The sequence below is a fragment of the Dipodomys merriami genome, unplaced genomic scaffold, assembly GCF_024711535.1.
Source record: "Dipodomys merriami isolate MVZ:Mamm:240054 unplaced genomic scaffold, mDipMer1.0.p SCAF_4, whole genome shotgun sequence".
NCBI classification, from domain to species: domain Eukaryota; kingdom Metazoa; phylum Chordata; class Mammalia; order Rodentia; family Heteromyidae; genus Dipodomys; species Dipodomys merriami.
This window is the reverse complement of record NW_027205603.1, coordinates 10,385,687-10,407,506: the sequence shown is the minus strand read 5'-3', so window position 1 is coordinate 10,407,506 and position 21,820 is coordinate 10,385,687. Positions and strand designations below refer to the sequence as shown.

The 21,820-nt window shown below is 37.1% G+C and overlaps 1 protein-coding gene across 9 annotated transcripts in view; it reads right to left on the bottom strand.

Moving 5' to 3' along the window:
• The window catches only part of Mllt10 (MLLT10 histone lysine methyltransferase DOT1L cofactor), a 148,512-nt gene that overhangs the window by 65,635 nt on the left and 61,057 nt on the right, over positions 1-21,820 (bottom strand). For 8 of the 9 annotated variants that reach the window (XM_069990489.1, XM_069990487.1, XM_069990488.1 and 5 more), the window contains 4 exons: positions 19,816-19,919; positions 16,372-16,465; positions 13,997-14,092; positions 4,695-4,790 (listed from right to left, as the gene is read on the bottom strand). In XM_069990489.1, the coding sequence (XP_069846590.1) occupies positions 4,695-4,790; positions 13,997-14,092; positions 16,372-16,465; positions 19,816-19,919 (390 nt within the window). The remainder of the gene's footprint in view (positions 1-4,694; positions 4,791-13,996; positions 14,093-16,371; positions 16,466-19,815; positions 19,920-21,820) is intronic. The other variant, XM_069990492.1, reaches the window with a different exon arrangement.

The window sequence follows — 21,820 nt, the reverse complement described above, 5'->3', positions numbered from 1 at the left end:
CATAAAGAAACTGCAAATCAAAACAACACTGAGATTCTATATCACTCCAATCAGAATGATCATCATCACCACCGCAGACCATTTTTGCTCCAGGAATAAGAAGAATCTAGTGACACAAAAGCAACACATTCTTGGGGGCGGGGGAGGAGAATGTAATAAAAAAGGAGAATCTACAAGAGGTTCTTGGGAACCCTAGAAATTACAGAGAAGCCACCAAAGCAGAAGAAAAGAAACAAGAAATCTGGAACCAGAGTTCAGCTCCCTTGGCTAAGAGCAGGGAACTAAGAAGATAGTAAGGAACACTAAGTAAAATCAAAAGAGATCACCAAGTTCAGCTGTAAGGAAAGCAGACACAATCTGCAACCTTACTATAGCCTATGGACTCCGGCAGTAAAGACTAACCTGTGAGAGATTAAACTAAGATATTCATTCAGTGTCTCCTGTTATCTCAAACAGTGACAGGGTGTCACAATCTTGAAAGTTTCTTTCTGGGAGTCCAGGGTCCAGAAGCAATTACAAGTTTAACAACCCATGTGACATTTTACCATAGAATATAGGTATAAATCTCTTATAAGACACTGGGAAAGAAAGGAAAACCAGGTAGCAGAGAACAGCAAAATTTTAAGCTGCACTATCATGAAATAGAGGTTTCAGAATACATACTAGGCCAGAAAGCTGATGCACCTGGTCCTGGGTTATGAGTTCCACCACAGAAATTGCTTCAATACCCAATTCCTCTGGATAGAAATTGCACAGTATGGAATGTGACACTAAGCTATCATGGCTCAAAAAAGCCCAACCTTGTCTTAGAGGCAATGTGCTACACTTGACAGTGGACGTCCCGATGAGCCAAATATTAGAAGCACCAAGCATCAGTTTAACTCTGAAGACTTTCCCCCATGTAAGGTCTTCCTTTAGAAGGAAGCAAAATCTTGCTATCTAGGTATAAAACAGCCACTTGTAGCCTGTAGAAGTCTATATATAACCACATATAAGCCTATATATAACAGACAAGAAAAAACAAAAATTCGCATTTGTTACATGGAAGTCTACTTTGTTCCTTTATTGGCTCAAGTGTTTTGAACATTATATTTGTTTGTATAGTTTTTTTCCCTTCTATTTCAAATAAAGACCTTTTAGTTTATACACTAACATAAATCTATCATCCCTTCCTATTTAATCTTATATTTTGCTTCTTCCACTTAGTTTTATCTGCGATTATACCTGAACCCATTACCTGTCTTTTAGTATTCTCTTTTGAATCAGTTTTATCCCTTTCCCCCATAGGCCCTCACCATTTATGACCTCATATCTATAAATGTAACTCTCCCCTTATCATACCCTGTTGCCCCACCTCCTAAATCTTCCACAGTATTCAAATTCATACATATGTAACTAGATAACCTGGACATCAGTTGTTTCATTTTATGATTTTTCATGTTCTGCTTTCTGGGTTTTGTTTTGTTTGTATTTTTACTTTCTCTTTTCTTAAATTTTTTTCTCTTTTTCCCACCTTGATTGTTAGTATTAGCTGTTTTTTAAATTTCTTTTTTTGTCAGTTGTGGGGCTTCAACTCTGGGCTCAGATGCTGTCCCTCAGCTCTTCAGCTCAAGGCAAGCACTCTATTACTTGAGCCACAGTGCCACTTCTGGTTTTTTCTGATGGTTAAATGGAGATAAGAATCTCAGGGACTTTCCTGCCCAGGCTGGCTTTGAACTGTGATCCTCAGAACTTAGCCTTGTGAGTAGCTAGGATTATAGGCATGAGCCACCAGTGCCCAGCTTTAAATTTCTATGTATGGAAATAATTCTCATCTCCTTGTCACCACCACCACTCCCCAGCCCAACATAGCATTAACTAATTTCTTTTACTTCACTCCACCCACCTTTCCCATTAGCTTTTTAAGAACTAAGAAACCTACCCCATATAAGCAAATACCTAGTAATATCCCAATGGAACTATCCCTCAATCACCTTCTTGAATAAGAAAAATCTTCCTAGAACACAAAGATAGACTTTGGGTCCTAGAGTCACCTAAACAAATCAAAGTTGTAGTAATGATTTGTCTTCATTAGAACTTAACAAAAACACAAGAATATAGGTTGTCACTTATAATACCCTTTGAAAGCAAGCTTCCTCGCCCTGAGTATAGTTTCATACAGTGTCTCTCACATATGCAGAAGCTAGATCTAAATACAACTAGGCATGATTACATGCACAAGGCTTAATACCTTTATACACAAACTGACTAAAGAAGGATATATTAAGGGGAAGAATCCAAGGCATAACTTCTCTGAACAACTTAGGTACTGTTTATCAAAATGAATTCCAAGAAATGGAAACATGATAACCCTATAAGGTCCAGGGTTACATGGATTTATGGCCAAATCAGATTTTCAAAGAATTAATTCCAATACTCGCAAACTCTTCCATGAAATAGACAAAGAATACTACAGAATTTGTTGTATAAAACAAGTATTGCACTCATTGCAAAACCAGAGATGTAACAAAGAAAAACAATTATAAACCAAACTCACTGATAAGCATTAAAAAAAAAAATCAGTAAAATCCTTACAAACAGGGGCTTGGGAAGGTGGCTCAGTGGTAGAGTGCATGTCTTGCATGCATGAGGCCCTGGGTTTGATTCCTCAGGACCACATAAACAGAAAAAGCAGGAAGTGGCACTGTGGCTCAAGTGGTAGAGCGCTAGCTTTGAGCTGAACAGATGAGGGACAGTCCACAGGCCCTGAGTTCAAGCCCCACGACTGACCAAAATAAACAAAAAAAAAAAAATCCTTATAAACAGAATTCAACAACACGTTTTTAAAAATGCAATATAATCAAGCTGATTTCCTTTCAGAATATGGTTCAACATATGCAAATTAATATCAGTAAATAAATAAATACCACATAAACAGGACCAAGAATAAAAAAAAATCCCATGATTTCAACTGATGCAAAAAAACCCTTGAGTGGGGCTGGGAAGGTGGCTCAGTGGTAGAGCGCTTGCCTTGCATGCCTGAGGCCCTGGGTTCGATTCCTCAGCACCACATAAGCAAACAGAAAAAAGCCGGAAGTTGTGCTGTGGCTCAAGTGGTAGAGCGCTAGCCTTGAGCTGAAGAGCTGAGGGACAGCGCCCAGGCCCAGAGTTCAGGCCCCATAACCGGACCAAAAAAAAAAAAAAAAAAAAAAAAAAAAAACCTTGAGTAAACAAAAAAAATTCAGTATTTTTATATATTTATTTTTATAAAAGCTATGAAGAAATTAGGAATGAAAGGGACATGAACTTATTAAAAGCTGTTTATGACAAACCCATAACCAACATCACATTAACTGAGGAAAACTAAAATTATTACCCTTAAAGTTTGAAATGAAACAAGCCTGTTCACTCTACCCATTCTTATTCAATGAACTACGAGAATCCTAACCAGAACAACAAGGGAGGAGAAAGAAATAAAAGAGATTCACATAAGGAAAGAAAAATTAAATTATCCTTAATTGCCAATGATAAGATCCTGTACAGTACTTAATAAATCCTACAGATTCCACCAAAAATCATCTACATCTGATAAATACCTTCAGAATTTTATCAGGATATCAAAAAAATCAATATTCAAAAATATGTAGCTTTTCTATATACTAACAATGAATAGGCTGAGACAGAAATCAGGAAGACAGTATCATTCACAATACTGTTAAAAACAATAAAAGGGGCTGGGAAGGTGGCTCAGTGATAGAGTGCTTGCTTTGCATGCATGAGGCCCTGGGTTCGATTCCTCAGCCCCACATAAGCAGAAAAAGCCAGAAGTGGCACTGTGGCTCAAGTAGTGGAGTGCTCACCTTGAACTGAAGAGCTGAGGGACAGCACCCAGGCCCGCAGTTCAGGCCCCATGACCGACAAAATAAAATAAAATAAATAAAATACCCACATATTAACAAAGGAAGTAAAAGACTTATACAATAAAAACTATAAAACCTTAAAGAAAAAAATTGAAAAATAAGGCCAGGCGTTGGTGGCTCACGTCTGTAATCCCATCTACTCAGGAGGCTGAGATCTGAGGATTGCAGTTCAAAGCCAGCCTGGGCAGGAAAGTCCATGAGACTCTTACCTCCAATTAACCACCAGAGAAGTGGAAGTGGCACTTTGGCTCAAAGTGGTAGAGCACTAGCCTTGAGCTGAAGAGCTCAGGGACGGTGCCCAGGCCAAGAGTTTAAGCCCCACAACCAACCAAAAAACATTTAAAAAAAAAAAAATTGAAAAAGACATCAGAAGATGAAAAGAAATATGCTCACGGATTTGTAGAATAATGTTAAAATGGCCATATAGCCAAAAGCAATGTACAAAATCAATGCAATACCCATCAAAATCCCAATATTATTCCTGATGAAATTACAGAAAGCAATCCAAAAATTCATATGAAGGTATAATAGACCTCAAACAGCAAACAGAATTCTATGTAAAATGATTACTCCTGAAAGTATCACAACAGCAGACTTCAAAAACAGCTTGGTACAGACACAAAACAGACTCAAAAACCAGTGGAACAGTAAAGAAAATCCAGGAATAAAAAAACTGAGATAAAAGTATTAAGAAGTAGAAATCCTAAGTATGTTTGTAGAGGTGGGAAAATTTTGAGAGATTAGAACACTGGGAATGAAAGCCAAAACATAGCTACTACATAAATCAAAACTTACTTTTTCTGTAGTAACAGTCAATGATGGAACCAATGCAGGTGATGGTTCTGGTTGCTTCTTGTGTTTTTGTTTGTGCTTGTCCTTCTCTTTATATTTCTAAAAAATAAACAGAAAATCTAATTTAAACTATAGCCAATACATGCAATACTCAATTATAATTCCTTGGTAATTTTAACTATTAATGATTATGTCAAAAAATAACTAAAATCCAGACACTGGCAGGTGATTCATGTCTATAATCCTAGCTACCAAGGAGGCTAAGATCTAAGGATTGCAGCTTGATGTCAGCCCAGAGAGAAAAATACAAGAGACTCTTACGTCCAATTAACCAGCAAAAACCTGAAAGCTGAGGCCTGACTCAGGTGGTAAAGTGACAGCCAATGAGTAAAAAAGGCAAGTGAGGACAAAAAACCTGTGGTATTAACTTCAAGCCTCACTACCCACAAAGAGAAAGAAAGAAAGAAAGAAAGAAAGAAAGAAAGAAAGAAAGAAAGAAAGAAAGAAAGAAAGAAAGAAAGAAAGAAAGAAAGAAAGAAAGAAAGAAAGAAAGAAAGAAAGAAAGAAAGAAAGAAAGAAAGAAAGGAGGGAGGGAGGGAGGGAGGGAGGGAGGGAGGGAGGGAGGGAGGGAGGGAGGGAGGGAGGGAGGGAGGGGAGAGAGACAGGGAGGAGAGAGAGACAGGGAGGAGAGAGAGACAGGGAGGAGAGAGAGACAGGGAGGAGAGAGAGACAGGGAGGAGAGAGAGACAGGGAGGAGAGAGAGACAGGGAGGAGAGAGAGACAGGGAGGAGAGAGAGAGAGACAGGGAGGAGAGAGAGAGAGACAGGGAGGAGAGAGAGAGAGGAGGTATAGGAGAACAAGGAAGGAAGGAAAGAAGGAAGGGAAAGAAGGCAACATCCAAATGCCTAAAATTACATCCCAGAAGGTTGTTTCCACATCTAATTTCCCTGTTCCACCCCTCCCCCCGCCCCGGTATACTATTTATTCTACATGCTTTTTGTCTTCCTTCCCCAAGAAATTAGAGAAAAAGTATGTTCTTGCTCACATCTACTCCTCTTCTTCATAGTTAAGATTTAAGAGTTAAGTACTCTTTCCACGCTTACACCCACTCCTTTTGTTTACTAACTTTACTTGGTTTCTGCACCCAACCCACTTCACTGAAACTCTTCAACACTTCCTTATCACTCCAACAGCCATACACATTTATATCCTCTACCTGAATACTCTCTCATTTCCTCTGTAGATCTTACTTTCCTCACTATTGAGGAAGGAAAAGAAAGCTCTTACAGTAGAATGATAGAACTACAAATTTCCTTTTGTCAACCAATATTTATTTCAGGCTAAAATCACCAAAAGTTGCAAAGATTTCTGGCTAAAAAACTGATTAAATAGAAGGCATCTGTCCAAATCTAAGATAGCTCCAAAAGACCTCTGCACCTTAGTAGACTGATCTACTCACAATAGAATACTGCAAAAATGCTAATATGTTATCAACATGGTTAAACTGGAAAATCTTTTATTACATATACTTGTAACACTTTTGCAAATCGTTCAACCAGGGGGGGGGGGGTTGTAAATCTCATAATGCTTCTTTAAATATAATATATATTTACATTTTTTTCTAACTTTTCCGTTCCTCTTCCATTAGATCATACTCTGAAAAGAGCTGAGTGCCAGTAGGTGCCAGTGGCTCATGTCTTGTAATCCTAGCTACTACTAAGGAGATTGAGAGCTAAGAATCATAGTTCAAAAGCCAGCCCCACTTGGAAAGTCCATGAAACTCTTATCTCCAATTAACAACCAAAAAAGCCAGAAGGAATAGAAACTTAGCCTTGAGAAGAAAAAAAGAAAAAACAAGCTCAGGGCAGATAGAGCCCAGACCTTGAGTTCAAGCCCCAGGACCAGCACAAGAAAAAAAAAAAAAAAGGCTAGATGCCATGTTACACCCCTAAAGGGAGAAAAAAAATTCACACTGAACTCGGACAACACCAATATGCTAGACATATGAGTAAGCCATATGCATTTAAGCCAACATCTTGAAGGTAATTTCATGAGAACCTGAGTTGCAAATACTAAATCCAAATTCCTGACCCACAGACACTAAAAAGCAGTAAATGTTTATTATAGTTTTAAGCCACCATTTTAGAGTAATTTGTCATATTACAATAGGTAAACCATACAGCTACAGATTACTCTGGGAATTTGTTATCAGGAGTAGATATTCCCCTAACAACAACACCTAAAATATACAGGGTAGATTACCATCGTGGGCTGAGAGAACTTTCAGGAGAAATTAGTGAAAGCTTTATGTGTACTAAAGAGACTATTACTACCAACCTATTGCCTTAAAGGAAGATGTTATTGAATGCTCAGAAGAAAACGAGGGGGAAAAAATGAAAATTTTATCTTGGAAGAGATGTAGTTTACTGACATGTGTTTAGCAGGAAACAAGACCCTCAGTTCAATCCCACCACTAGAAAAGAAAAGAAAAATGTGAAAGTGACACTGAGTCTGTACAAAAAATTAAGTAAGACTGGTAACATGAAAAATAAAGTATCTAATTAATGAATTGCATGATTTAAATACAAAGATTTCTACGTTATTTTTTTAAGGTTGTCTAGTTTCTTACTGTTTACAATAAAATCAAGAGTAAAGAGATAACTTAAGAATAAACTACTGGTGAAAAAGAAATCAGCCACGTGTTAGTGGCTCATACCTGTGACCTTAAGTACTCAGAAGGCTGAAATCTGAGGATAACAGTTCAGAGCCAGGCAAGAATGTCTATGATACTCTAATCCCCAATTAATAATAAAAGTTTGAGTAATAGATAGGCTCAAGTAATAGATAGAGCATGTTACCTTTGAGAAAAACGTTCACGACAGCACCCAAATCCTGACTGTAAGCTCTAGGACCAGCACATACACACAAAAAAACTTAACTCATGGCTAATATTAGAAAATGATTTACTGGTTAAAATCTGTAACAATAGATAGTAATTTGTCAGTATCAGTATCTTAATTGCAATCATATAAAAATACCTTTAATTAAAAAGAAATCAGCCAGACACTAGTGGCTCATACCTGTAATCCTAGTTTAGCTACTAAGGAGGTTGACTTCAACCACAATTTGAAGCCAGCCCAGGCAATAGTCTGTAAAACTCTTATCTCCAATTAATTACCCAAAAAAGCCAGAAGTGGAGTTGTGGCTAAAGTGGTAGACCATTAGACTTAAGCAAAAAAGCTCTGAGACAGCACTCAGACCCTGAGTTCAAGCCTCACAACCAACCAAAAAAAGAAAAGAAACAAAAACCCTACACAGTAAAGTACTTGTAGACTAAAGGAGCACTGTATTTGCATTTAATTTTCTAATAGTTTAGGAGGAGAATTCTACAAGAATAACAGAAATACAGCAAAACAGTAGGGAAAAGGTGACTATGTAAACTTAACAGAGTAGCTGGACCTAATAACACATACTGAGACCGAGGTACAGGATGGCAAGTTGAAGACCAGCCTGGACTAGATGTTTTAGAGAGACTTTTTCTCTAAAAGATACTCCCTTCAAATGAAAAAGAAAAGAGAAGAGAAGAAAAGAAAAGCTAGCAAGGTAAAATATTCACAGTTTAGAATCTGGGTGAGTGGTATACAGGCAGCTATTCATAGTATATCTACCACATATCTAACATCATATTCATAGTATATCTACCACATATCTAACATCACAAAATGAAACAGTAAAAGGAGGGTTTGAGGTATGGTAGAGTGCTTGCCTAGCATTTATAAATATGTGGATTCATCCTCCTCCCAACCCCCTATTCCCTGTGCAAGGAGAGAAAGATGGGGGGGGTGGGGTGGAGTTTAAAAGGCATACAATCTTTCTGCTTCATGTTCAAAGGCCACAAATGAAGTCTAAAACTAAAATTGCTTATAAAAATCTTAGTGAGGGCTGGGAAGGTGGCTCAGTGGTAGAGTGCTTGCCTTACATGCATGAGGCCCCAGGTTTGATTCCTCAGCACCACATAAGCAGAAAAAGCCGAAAATGGTGCTATGGCTCAAGTCGTAGAGCGCTAGTCTTGAGCTGAAAAGCTGAGGGACAGCGCCTAGGCCCAAAGTTCAGCTCCCACAACCACCACCAACAACAACAAAAACCTCTTAATGACCCAGTCCCTTCACACAATTTAGCCAAACCAAGCACACTCCCACCACTGTTGCTCCCATGAAAACCTATGTAGAATTCTCTTAGCTCTACATATGTAGAAGCAGAAAGCTTCAAAGTTAAATGCAAGATTCCAAAAGGAAAAAAGGAGTATCAAGTAATTCTCAATGCTAAAAACTTTCACACAGCACAGAGAATTAACCTTACATTGATTGGCAGTTTAAGTCCTAGGAGCCACAGAAGAAAAGTAGTCTAGTCTCTTCAGAGATGAGTGACCCAAAACAAAAGAGAAATACAGTCAAATCCACTAGGTTCACAAACACTAATCAAAAAACTCTCCCACAAATCTCCACTATATTCAAATAGTGTTAAATTGGTACCAAAGTTCCAGCATCTGCTGCCAGCTACATAAAGAAGCTGAAATCAAGGTCAAGTAAGCAGAAGGAACAAATCTCATCTCACTATAGTAGAGGACAGATGGGACTTCTGGTCTACCTGTTTGGGGACATTTCCATAGAAAGACAATCTCTGGCTTAAAATGGTTCAACTTGGGGATGGGAATGTGGCTTAGTGGTAGAGTGTTTTCTTAGCATGCATGAAACTCTGGGTTCAATTCCTCAGTATCACATAGACAGAAAAGACCAGAAGTGGTGCTGTGGCTCAAGTGCTAGAGTGCCAGCCTTGAGCAAAAGAAGTTCAGGGACAGTGCCCACGCCCTGAGTTCAAGCCCCAGGACTGGAAGAAGAAAAAATAATAATAAAAGATTGTTCTACTTGACAACTTTTAAACTTGAAAAAAGGCTTTCAAATGGCAGGTACAAAGAGAATATGTATCTCACAGAAACTATACTTCAAATTTCAGATTTTTTCTTGACATAAAAATATACACTATACAATTCTCTATGGCAATGCACAACGACAGCAGACAATTTCTAATCATACATATGAACACTGTATTGCTCAGCTATGACAATCAGTATGTATATGCAATAGTAACTAACAATGAACAGCGTATAAAGTAATTCATACATTATACCTCTGATACAAAACAGACCAATTACCTTAAGGACCAAATTAACAAATATAAGATTATCTCAATGAAATAATAACCATTAATTTCTAAATAATGACCTACAAATTGGTCTACAGAAAGTCCTTTCTGAAGCTATAAACTTTCCAATATACCACATATATTGTGACATCTGATATGTCTCTATCTTCCCCAGCCCTTCACACATCCCACTCTATGGTACGGTTTCTTTAAACACAAAAATAGTAAATAGTAAGTAATTCCATTTTCCTCTAATCACTACCAGTTGTAGACACTGACTTTGCACAAGACATCTAGCCCCTCTATAAAAAAGACTACTTTGCAATTCTTAGACAGTTTTAAAAGCTGTCAAATGAGAAAGGGACAGAAGTGATGTTGGTATTTTCTAACCTTTTTACTGGTTATAAAGAGAATTTCTTTTAATGAAGAATCCTTTGAAGACTTTAGAAATTTTCCTTTTAAAAGACCACTGAAAGCTGGGTGCCAGTGGCTCAACTTGCAATGCTAGCTACTCAGGAGGCGGAGATCTGAGAATTTTAATTGGAGAGGGATCCCACTCTGACGCTTGTGAGACTCTTATCTCCAATTAACTACCAAAAAAAAAGTGGAGACATGGCTCAAGTGGTAGAATGCTCACATGGGAGTGGGAATGGGGATGGGGGGGAGGGGGAGAAGGACTCATGAGAAAGCAATTAGGCCTAAGTTCAAGCCCCAGGACCTTCACACACACCATGCACACACACAATAAGAAAGCATTGAAATACATTCCTAGTGATTTGAACTAGAAATGCTATTTTAGTTATTGTTACTTAATAAAACTATACACACATATGTAATGTACATCTGGATCTCTACCTTCAACAGTTCCTGACTAAAGCTAATAGAGCTTTACTAAAAATTCACGCATTTGTATCTGGACAGGCCTTAGGAAAGAACTAACACCTGGGGTCTGTACTTCTGTTACTTTTTAGTAAATTGAGACAGTTTCACAATGTAGCACACTCTTATCTTCCTGCTTCAGCCTCCAAGTGCTGAGGGCTACTCATGATCACACCTAGCCTTGATGTAAAACTCTTAGAAAAAAGAAAGAGAGAAAGGGGGAGAGGGAGAAGGAGAGGGACAGGGAAGGGGAGAGGAAGGGGGAGAGGAAAAGGGGGGGAGGGAGAGGGAGGAGGAGGGGGTGAGAGAGGGAGAGAGGGAGGGAGAGAGGAAGAGGGAAGGAGGGAATATGAATGAATATCCAGGCCAGGGAGACAGATATAGAGACCTAAGCCTGTAGTCCCAGGTTTGAGACAGAAGAATCACCTAAGTTCAAAGGCTGAGGGCCTGCCTAAGCAACACAGCAAGACCCTCTTTCTTATTAAAAATTTAAAAATTAAAAAAAAACTTAAAAAACAACCAACTAGGGCTGGGAATGTGGCTTAGGGGCAGAGTGCTTGCTGAGCATGCATGAAGCTCTAGGTTGGATTCCTCAGTATCACATACACAGAAAAAGCCAGAAGGGGCACTGTGGCTCAAGTGGTAGAGTGCTAGTAGAGAAAAAGAAGCTCAGGGACAGTGTCCAGGCCCTGAGTTCCACCCCCAGGACTGGCAAAAAAAAAAAAATAATAATAATAATAATAATAAGTGAATAAATAAAATAAAATAAATGTAAATCCAGGCCTGGTAATGCAGGTAGTGCATCTTAATCCCAAGGATCTCAAATTCATGGCCAACCTAACTATTGTATCCAAAAGAAGTAGAAAACCAAACTTGTAGCACTCCATCTTTTCAACTATACTACCATTTAACATCCAATTTAATAATCACTTTGTCTCACCACCAATTATTCCCAAGACAAGCAAACAGATCTAACAATTTGTACTATATTTACATTATCAACTATAAATCTGCTTGTTTTTGTTTTCATTTAAGAATAAAATACAGCCGGGTGCCGGTGGCTCACACCTGTAATCCTAACTACTCAGGAGGCTGAGATCTGAGGATCACAGCTCAAAGCCAGCCCAGGCAGTAAAGTCTGGGAGACTCTTATCTCCAAAAACCACCAAAAAACAGGAAGTGGTGCTGTGGCTCAAGTGGTAGAGTGCTAGCCTTGAGCTGAAGGGCTGAGGGACAGCACACAGGCCCAGATTTCAAGGCCCTTGAATGACAAAAAAATAAAAAATAAAAAATAAAAAATAAAATAAAATACAAGCTGGGAACCAGTGGTTCACACCTGTAATGCTAGCTACTTAGGAAGTGAAGATCTGCCAACGGCAGTTTGAAGCCAGTCCAGGCAGGAAAATCTGTGAGACTCTTATTGCCAATGAAGTACCAAAAGACCAGAAGTATAGATATGGCTTAAGTGGTAGAGCACTAGCCTTGAGAAAAAAAGCTCAGAGAATGCACCCAGGCCCCAAGTTCAAGCCAGGACTAGTACATCATCATCATCATCATCATCATCATCATCATCATCATCATCATCATCATCATCATCATCATCATCTTCATAGCAGTAATAATAGTTATAAGTTTGGTAACAAAAACAGTTCTAAACAATCCACACAGTAGTTATACACCTCTGAAATCTAACTAAACAAGTATTTTTTTAATTCTAATATTCAACAATTATTTCAGAAAATAAAGCTATTTGGAAAGGTTGATAAGTGAGAACAGTCATCTATACTATGCTTATTCAACACTGTATTACATTTAATAATTGTCTTTCAAATAAAATGATAGGGTATATATTCAAATAAATATGATCATACTAAAAACACTTCTAAAATAAATTAATGCTCAAGAATGGTATAATAGAAGCCCATTAACAGAGAGACATCTGTCTTCAAACTTTATGTACCTTATCTAAAGAAACTTTACTTCCTAATTTTATAAGTTTGAATAAAATCGCATGATGTCTTAGTACTAATGGAACTAATCCTGATATTGCCTTTATCAGCAATCCAAACCATAGATACAAACTAGATTTCTATTATTACTTTATTACAAAACCACATCATATATCATAACGAAGTCAAGAAAAATACATATACTTTATATATGTGATCTTATACATGATTTCATATATATGCATATATTGAGATGGTTGTATGTTTGTATATGCCTATGTATATATTTACATCAATATATACAGAAAATGTTAGATAACTACCCTAAAGGTGGGCATAAAGTTACACTTTGTATTTCACTCACATTTAATCTCAAACACTTTGAATTTAAAAATAATATGTACAATGAAAAAAGTTACAAATAAAAGCTGCAAATAAAGGATGCTTAAATAATTTACACAATAGCTTTTCCCAAACCCAAATATTCATGGATGAAATTACTGTTCTTAAATATAACCTGAAGAAATATTTTCAAAACTAGCATATGCCAGTTGGGTAAGAATACTGTTTTCCATTTGAAGATGTCCTTTATATCTTCATTTCCACTGAAGCAATTCATATTGTTTTATTATATTAGCAATATATTCTCTTAGAAAATTAAAACTCAAATATGCAGAACTCTACAATATTCATTTTTAGTTTACTAAAAGTAGGTAAAAATGTAAGCAGAAAACAGGTAAGTATGAAGACAGATTAGTGTTTAGGCAAGATTTTAGTGTTTTAACTAAAAGACAAAATATTTTCAAACAATGGTCTAACACTTGGCCGTTTTTTTAAAAAATGATAAACCATTATTAACATCACTGAAAAACAAAAAACAGCCAAAAATAGTAATAACCTAGAAACTCTTCTATTGTAAAAAAGAAACGCTGATGAGATAATTACTTACATGTGATAAAATCATGATAGGTACAAACAAACCAATATTGTTGAAATCACCTAGATTTCACAAAATGACCACAGTTGACACATGCAAGAAATCACTCACATGCTTTCAATGAAGTTACATGTTAAATGTTCAGTTGCAATGGGTAAAACCATATTCACAAATATGGCATTATTTTAAACCTACTCTTCTAATACTCTTAGTCAAAAACTTTTCTGTATTTCAGTGTTTCCATTTAGTTATCCAGAACTTAATTAAAATTATATAAAAAGGAAAAAAAATTCTATTAAGTGATGTGCTACGTAATTAGCAACAACAAATCCACTTACTTTTTTCTCTTTCTCATGATGTTTATCCTGAGAGTGAGAGGAAGAATCACTTAAACTTTGATCATATGACCTATTAGATCCCCGTTTGCTCTTTTTCTAAAAAAGAAAATATTTATACATACATGTATATGTATATAAAAAATTACCTAGAGAATGTTAGGTTTAAATTATTTCAAATGTGTAATATTTTTAAATGTCTACTGAAAATTTTTTAAAGGCACTGTTTTGATTTATATAATCCAGACTATAAGTCATCCATTGCATTGTGAAGAAAAAAAACTAAAGTCAACATTAATAGCATTATTTTGTATATTTATTACAGTGTGAAAATAGACTGTCTACTTTCAAATAAGCTACTATGCTTTCAATGTTGGCTTTAAAAAAAATGTTTCAACCAAAAGAAAAATGCCATATTAAAAGAAAGATGTCAAGACTAAAAGAAAGAAAAGTAAATATTTAAAGAGTTACTGTATGCCACTAGTAAAGCAAGAAGTTTTTAATCTCATACTTTCAGTATTACAGAAAACAAATCTGTAAAAACTTATCTAGGCATCCTTTTAGAGGAAAAAAAAAGGTAAAGGAAATGTCAGTATTAGACCCATGCATTGTTTTCAAAGCACTACTAAAAGCATTATACATTTCTGTTAAATATAACATACATCACTGCATAAAAAAGGATTAAGTTGAGTTACTTGGAGTGTTTAAATGGTTCTGGTATTACAACTCATTAAACAAGATGAAAGTATCCACAAAACATGCTCAAAATCTACAAAAATGTAGTTTATACAATGTTACTAAATTATTAAACTTTCTTCCAATAAGCAATTGATGTACATCAATAATTAGTAATGGGAAAATTCTATTTGTACAAACTTCATCCATTTATTTGTACGAATTTCATCCTTTTTTAAAATTTTATCTGTGTCAATTCTCATTTGGGAAATAAAGATTCTAGTAGTTTAAAAATGAAGAGGCAAAATGTTAAATTTCACAATCTCAATATTTTTCACAAGGCATTATAATGTATCAAAGCATTTAACATCAAAAGATATAAGCACTTTCAGGAATGGTCACATTTATTAACAATGAAATACATTCTAGCAAATGTGTTAAATGACTCAACCTAGTATGACCATCATAATAAAGTATACTTACACAAGCTAGATGAAACATTCTTCTAGACTAAATGGTGTAGCCTATTGCTTCTAAGTTGCAAACCTATACAGCACATTACTGTATTAAATATTGCAGACAATTATAACACAATATTTCGGTATCTAAGCATATCAAAACAGAGAAAAGGTAAAGTAAAAACAATCAATAGTAACTTTTCAGCTGCATTATAATCTTATCAAACCACCATCATATGTACTGTCCATATTTAAATGATATATATTGTACTTCTTATCATTATTCAGAATATTGGCAACATGAGATGCTCATTTCATAAGACAGGGTCCCTAATAATATTATTTCTTCAAAACTAAAAACCTAAAATTGTTTAAAACAATAGCGCATTCACCAGAGAAAGGTAGTGGCTTAAAAATTAAACACTAGAAAGAAAAACAAAGACTTAAGTTATCAGTGCATAAACACATGTACAATGTATCATTAAGGACTAGGACATACACTTAGAACAGTAAAGAAATAATGATCTTTCAAATAAACATGGGCAGCAATATCTCACAGTGAATCAAATGCTATTAACTCAATCATGCATGCAAAATATTGACTAGATCTAAAAAAAAAAAATCAAAAACCAAACTATACACACACACCAAAGTCTGTTTTCAAGGTCTCTGACCAAATTACAAAAAGACCTTTACTGCAGTTTTCCTGTTTCATAGTAAATGGAAATGAAAATAACCCCCCCCCAAAAAATGCATAATGGTTATGAGCCAGGAAGATGGAAACAAATGATAAGAAAATCCAAAAAGAGGGCCTGGCACAGTAGGTCACACCTGTAATCCCAAAACTCAGGAGACTGAGATAGGAAGAATATCCACATGCTTTCATTAACATAGTGAGTTCCTGGTCAGCTTGTCTACAGAGCAAGACAGTCTCAAACAAAAAAAGATCCAAAATGATCATTATATGCTAAAAATCAAGTCTTCACAAGTTAATTTTTCCAGTAGACTACAAACATATATTATCAACAGCTAATAAATACAGTCTAATCTACGATGTTTTAGATCACCTAAATGAACCAAGGCAGAACAAAATCTTTTTAAATTACTACTTTTCATTTCTAATATAAATTTACTCTTAAGCAAAAACTAAAGAGAAAAGAAGTTGATATGCCTTTTATTTTAATAACAGTATCGCTCTATTGTCAAAACTATTATTTTAATATTAGGTTCAAAAGTAGTTCTTACCAGCTTACTAAAATGGTATTTACAGTAGCCACAGTACTGGACATTATCTGCACCATTACCTTCTTCTTCACAAAGTAATCCAGCAAACTGAGCACTGAAAATAAAGGCCAAGTACATCAATAAAAAATTCAAGCCACAGTATAAACAAAGCTACTTCTAAGCATCAAACACTTGTAGGAAAATATAAAGTAAATAGGATTGGTATGTAGCTCAGCGATAAAGTGTCTGAGTAGCATGCCCAAGATCCTGGGGATGACTCCTACTACGACCACCAAAAAGAGAAAGGAAAGAGAGTCATCCTGGGGCTTGAAGTCAAGCTCTGAGCACTGTCCCTGACCTGCTTTTTCTCAAGGCTAGCATTTTACCACTTGAGCTCCACTTCCAGCTTCTTTGGTAGTCTATTGAAGATAAGATTCTCACGACTTTCCTGCCGGGGCTGGCTTCAAGCCAAGATCCCTAGGTCTCAGCCTCCTGAGTAGCTAGGATTACAGGTGTGAGCCACTGATACCTGGCAAAGTCGTACTTTAAAATAAACTTTTCGGGGCTGGGAAGATGGCTCAGTGGTAGAGCGCTTGCCTTGCATGCTCGAGGCCCTGGGTTCGATTCCTCAGCACCACATAAGCAAAAAGAAAAAAGCTGGAAGTAGCTCTGTGGCTCAAGTGGTAGAGTGCTAGCCTTGAGCTGAAGAGCTGAGGGACAGCACCCAGGCCCAGAGTTGAGGCCCCACAACCAGACCCAAAAAATAAAATAAAATAAACTTTTCATCCACTTCTATTAAGGATGAGGATATGTTCATCTTTTTGTGTCACTAAAACTCATTCAAGTTTTCAGGGTATTTGTTTCATTGCTTGTTTTATGGCATTTCAGACTGCAGACACAGCCTCTATAGCAGCCATGCCTCTCTAAAACACAAAAAGGACAGGTGATAGGTATTACATGGATGAAGATTACATCCTCTTAAAAAAAAAAAACCCAGCTTTCTTTTGTGTGTATATGTGTATGAGGGGTAGCTCAAGATGGGATTTCCCTGGGTAGCACAGGCTGCCCTCAAACTCATGATCCTCCTCCCTCAGTCTCCCAAGTTTATGCATCAGCATACTCAGCCTTCAAAGGAAATTTGGCAAGGGGCAAGGAGGTTAGTTCTGGGGATTGAAATCTGGACCTCACGCTTGCTAGGCAGATGCTCTACCACTTTAAAGGCCAGGCCTCCAGCCCCTCTGTGCATTAGTTATTTCAGAGGTAGAGTCTTGTATGTATGTCCAGGCTGGGCTGGGATCTACCCTCTTGTGCTTCCCTATGTAACTCAGGCTGAAAAGTGTCCACCACTGAGCCCATCCATAGAGCCTCGCCAGTGACTGGGATCAAGACAAGTGCCATCACACCCACCCATGGGGAGAGGGAAACCTCTGGAACTTTTTTTTTTTTTTGGGGGGGGGGTCCGTCATGGGGCTTGAACTCTGGGCCTGGCCGCTTTCCCTGAGCTTTTCAGCTCAAGGCGAGAGCTCCACCGCTTGAGCCACAGCACCACTTCCGGTTTTCTGCTGGAGTCTCACACGGACTTGGCTTTGAACCATGATCCTCAGATCTCAGTCTCCTGAATAGCTAGGATTACAGGCATGAGCCCCCAGTGACCAGCTCATTGAAACTTTTATTTCTGGGCAAGTCTCAAATCACAATCCCTGGATCTTCACCTCCAAAGTATCTAGGGTTACAAGTATAAGCCACCTAATCTAATTTTAATTAAAAATTAAAATTTTAACTTCATTTTAGGAAATTCCCATCAATAAAAGGGAGTTTCTTAAAATGAAAACATCATTTAGCACTTATTTCGCAATTCTAAATGCTTCAAACTCAAAACACATAAATAGCTTAAGTAGTTCTTTTCAGCCAAAACAATTTAAGAAAGCTGGAGATCAGTAGCAGAGAATCTGCCTAGCATGTACTCTTGAGTTCCATCCTAACTACACACATGGACATAACAGAAGAGGAGCTGGGATATTTAGCCGTGGAGTGTTTACAGAGGCTCTGGGGGCTCAATTCCCATCATCAAAATTTTAAATATATATATGAGTCTTTAATTCCAATTCCTGCATGGGGATCAAGAAATATGTCTGTTTTTCTGTTTATCTTTTCTTTTCTTTTCTTTTCTTTTTATTTTTTGGCTAGTCATGGGGCCTGAACTCTGGGCCTGGGCGCTGGCCCTCAGCTCTTCAGCTCAAGGCTAGCACTCTACCATTTGAGCCACAGTGCCACTTCTGGCTTTTTCTGATTATGTGGTGCTAAGGAATAGAACCCAGGGCCTTACGCATGCAAGGCAAGCACTCTACAACTGAGCCAGCTTCCTAGCCCCTGTCCTTACTTTTGAAACCTGTCATACTAAAATAACTTCTTGCGTGTGTGTGTGTGTGTGTGTGTGTGTGTGTGTGTGTGTGTGTATGTGTGTGTGTGTGTGTGTGTGTGTGTGTAGGAAGAATGGAATTGAAATGTAGTGATATTTCTACTTCTAAAAACAGAAAATGCTAGTTTATAATCATCCTGTTAGTGAGACCTTTATACTTTAAACATCCCAAAATTACTGATAGGTCTCATATGACATCTCCTACCCTCAAAAAAGCTTTCATCTTTTGGAAAATTAGGTAAAGTAATAATATAATAAACACAAAAAAATCTTGTTCATGTCCTAAAAATAGACTAAAATGTGGTTCATATTTCCAGCTTAGGAAATAAACATATGCCTAAATTGGCAGATAAGCATGGTCTTATTCTTAAAATAAGTATATCAATTATTCCTAAACTTTTATGTGGATCTATTATCTATAATACAGGGTAAATTTTTGCCCCTCAAAGTTTATACTGCAAAAATGAATGTAAGTAAACTTTCAAGAAGTAGCCACTTTAACATGAGAATGATGTAACTGCATTCTTTTTCCCTTGAGGCATAAAAGTTTATTCTATACTAGTATCTCAGACACTGTACTATTAACCTAGATCCACTGATATCCTTCTAATAACAAAAGGAATCACCTATGCCCATTTTTAAAATAGACAACTATGTCTGAGCATAAAAACTATTTAAATAAAGTGTACATGGGTACTAAACCTGGGAGGGAGGGCTTGAACTCAGGGTCTAGGCATTTACTCAAAGCTAGCATTCTACCACCTGAACCACAGCTCTACTTCTGGCTTTTTGGTGGTTAAATGAAGGTAAGAGTCTCAGACCTTCGTGCCCAGGATGACTTCAAATCATGATCCTTAGATCTCAGCCTTCTGCGTAGTTACAGTTACAAGTATGAGCCATCAATGACTAGCCAATTTATTTTACTTTATTGTCCTTCCTCAGATCTCAAGCATGAGCTACCAATGCTCAGCTCTAGTCTTTAATAAGATTGTTATACAACTTACAAGCCAAGGATCACTTTGGTACAATGATGAAAACATACTTACCATGTTACATGGAAAGCCTGTCGACATCCATGTTTATTACATGTCATGCAAGCACCAGTGGCAGCTTTGCTTTCTCTTCCTTGTTCATCACAAATGTAGCAAGTCTTAAGATAAAGGAACAACAATAAAAATCAAACAAAAATCAAATACATACTTAACATGAATCTTGCTTTTATAACTAGCTTCAAAAATGAAAATCAGGTTGATTATCTAAACCTACTTTTCTTTAAAACATAAATTCTTTTTTTTCTTTTTCTTTTTTTTTTTTTTTTGGTGTCCGGTTGTGGGGCCTGAACTCTGGGCCTGGGCACTGTCCCTCAGCTCTTCAGCTCAAGGCTAGCGCTCTACCACTTGAGCCACAGGCACCACTTCCGGCTTTTTCCTTTTTGCTTATGCGGTGCTGAGGAATTGAACCCAGGGCCTCAGGCATGCAAGGCAAGTGCTCTACCACTGAGCCACCTTCCCAGCCCACATAAATTCTTTTCCAGACAGAAATTTAATTTTGTGAACAGTAGAATCAAGAATACATAAGCCACAACATATAAATAGTCATATTAAAAATTCACAAAGGTGCTGTTTTTAAGTCTCAAAATCCCACCAGACAAGATGGAAGGTGTTTGATAGACACAAGAGGTCAGAAGGTAGAACACAGGCTATGACCCCCTTCTTCCTCAAACATCACTGTTGATATATTCAACTGATTCCTTAAACAAGTGTATAAAACTAGAGGTTCTCTTTCCTTTCTGCTGGAAGTAAATACATCTACAAGGAGTTGATATAGGATGTTGGGCCTAGGGACAAAGACTAGCCCTATTATGTATATGAGAGCAAGGTGTAGATCACTCCAACTCTCTATAAGACATCACACTAATATCCTTAATCCTTACCAACAGTACAGAGAGGAAGATGAGCTGGGTCATAAATATGGACAGATATAAGAACAACACTGGCAACTCTGACAGACATCCTGTCCATTTTCTATGTTTTAAAAAAAAAATTTTTTTACAGCTTGAACTCATGGCCAGTCATATGATAAAAGACTCAATTACTTTAAAAGAATCTTATCAATGAAATATATAATAAACAAGCCGGGCGCTGGTGGCTCACGCCTGTAATCCTAGCTACTCAGGAGGCTGAGATCTGAGGATCGCAGTTCAAAGCCAGCCGGGGCAGGAAAGACCGTGAGACTCCTATCTCCAATAAACCACCAGAAAACCGGAAGTGGCGCTGTAGCTCAAGTGGTAGAGCGCTTGCCTTGAGCTGAAGAGCTGAGGGACAGCGCCCAGGCCCAGAGTTCAAGCCCCACGACCGACCAAAAAAAAAAAAAAAATATATATATATATATATATATATATATATATATATATAAAATAAACAAAATTACCAGATGATTGGAAGTTGAGTAAGTCAAAAATTAATGTCTAATTGCATGTAATGCCCTTAAGAGAAACTTAAGAACCAGAGTGCTGCAGGTCTGCCTGAAAAGACAGATTCTTTCTAACAGAGTTCAGAGTTCATGCATAGTAATAGGCTAGCTTTCCATACTATATGCATATACCAAAACATCAGTGTCTCATACATGTATAAATCAACTTGTCAATCAAAAATTTTAAAAAAAAAAATCAAGCCAATGGGTTACTCAGACACTATTAGTTCGAAGAAATAAGTTAATAAACATAAGTAATCTCAGAGTGAGGGGACCTTGTTGGTAAGTAATTAGTACCTCCAAAATAGTAGTAGAAGCAAGCAAAAGAGCAGAACAAAAGATAAACTGAAAGAACCAGAGTACTGGACAGCAAAGGATTCTTCTGGACTCACACTCATCTCTGGAAATCTAGAAAACTGCACATAAGAACCACATTGTAGGACTGGGAAGTTGGCTCAGTGGTAGAGTGCTTGCCTTGCATGCCTAAGGCCCTGAGTTCGATTCCTCAGCACCACTTAAGCAAAAAGAAAAAAGCCGGAAGTGGCACTGTGGCTCAAGTGGTAGAGCACTAGCCTTGAG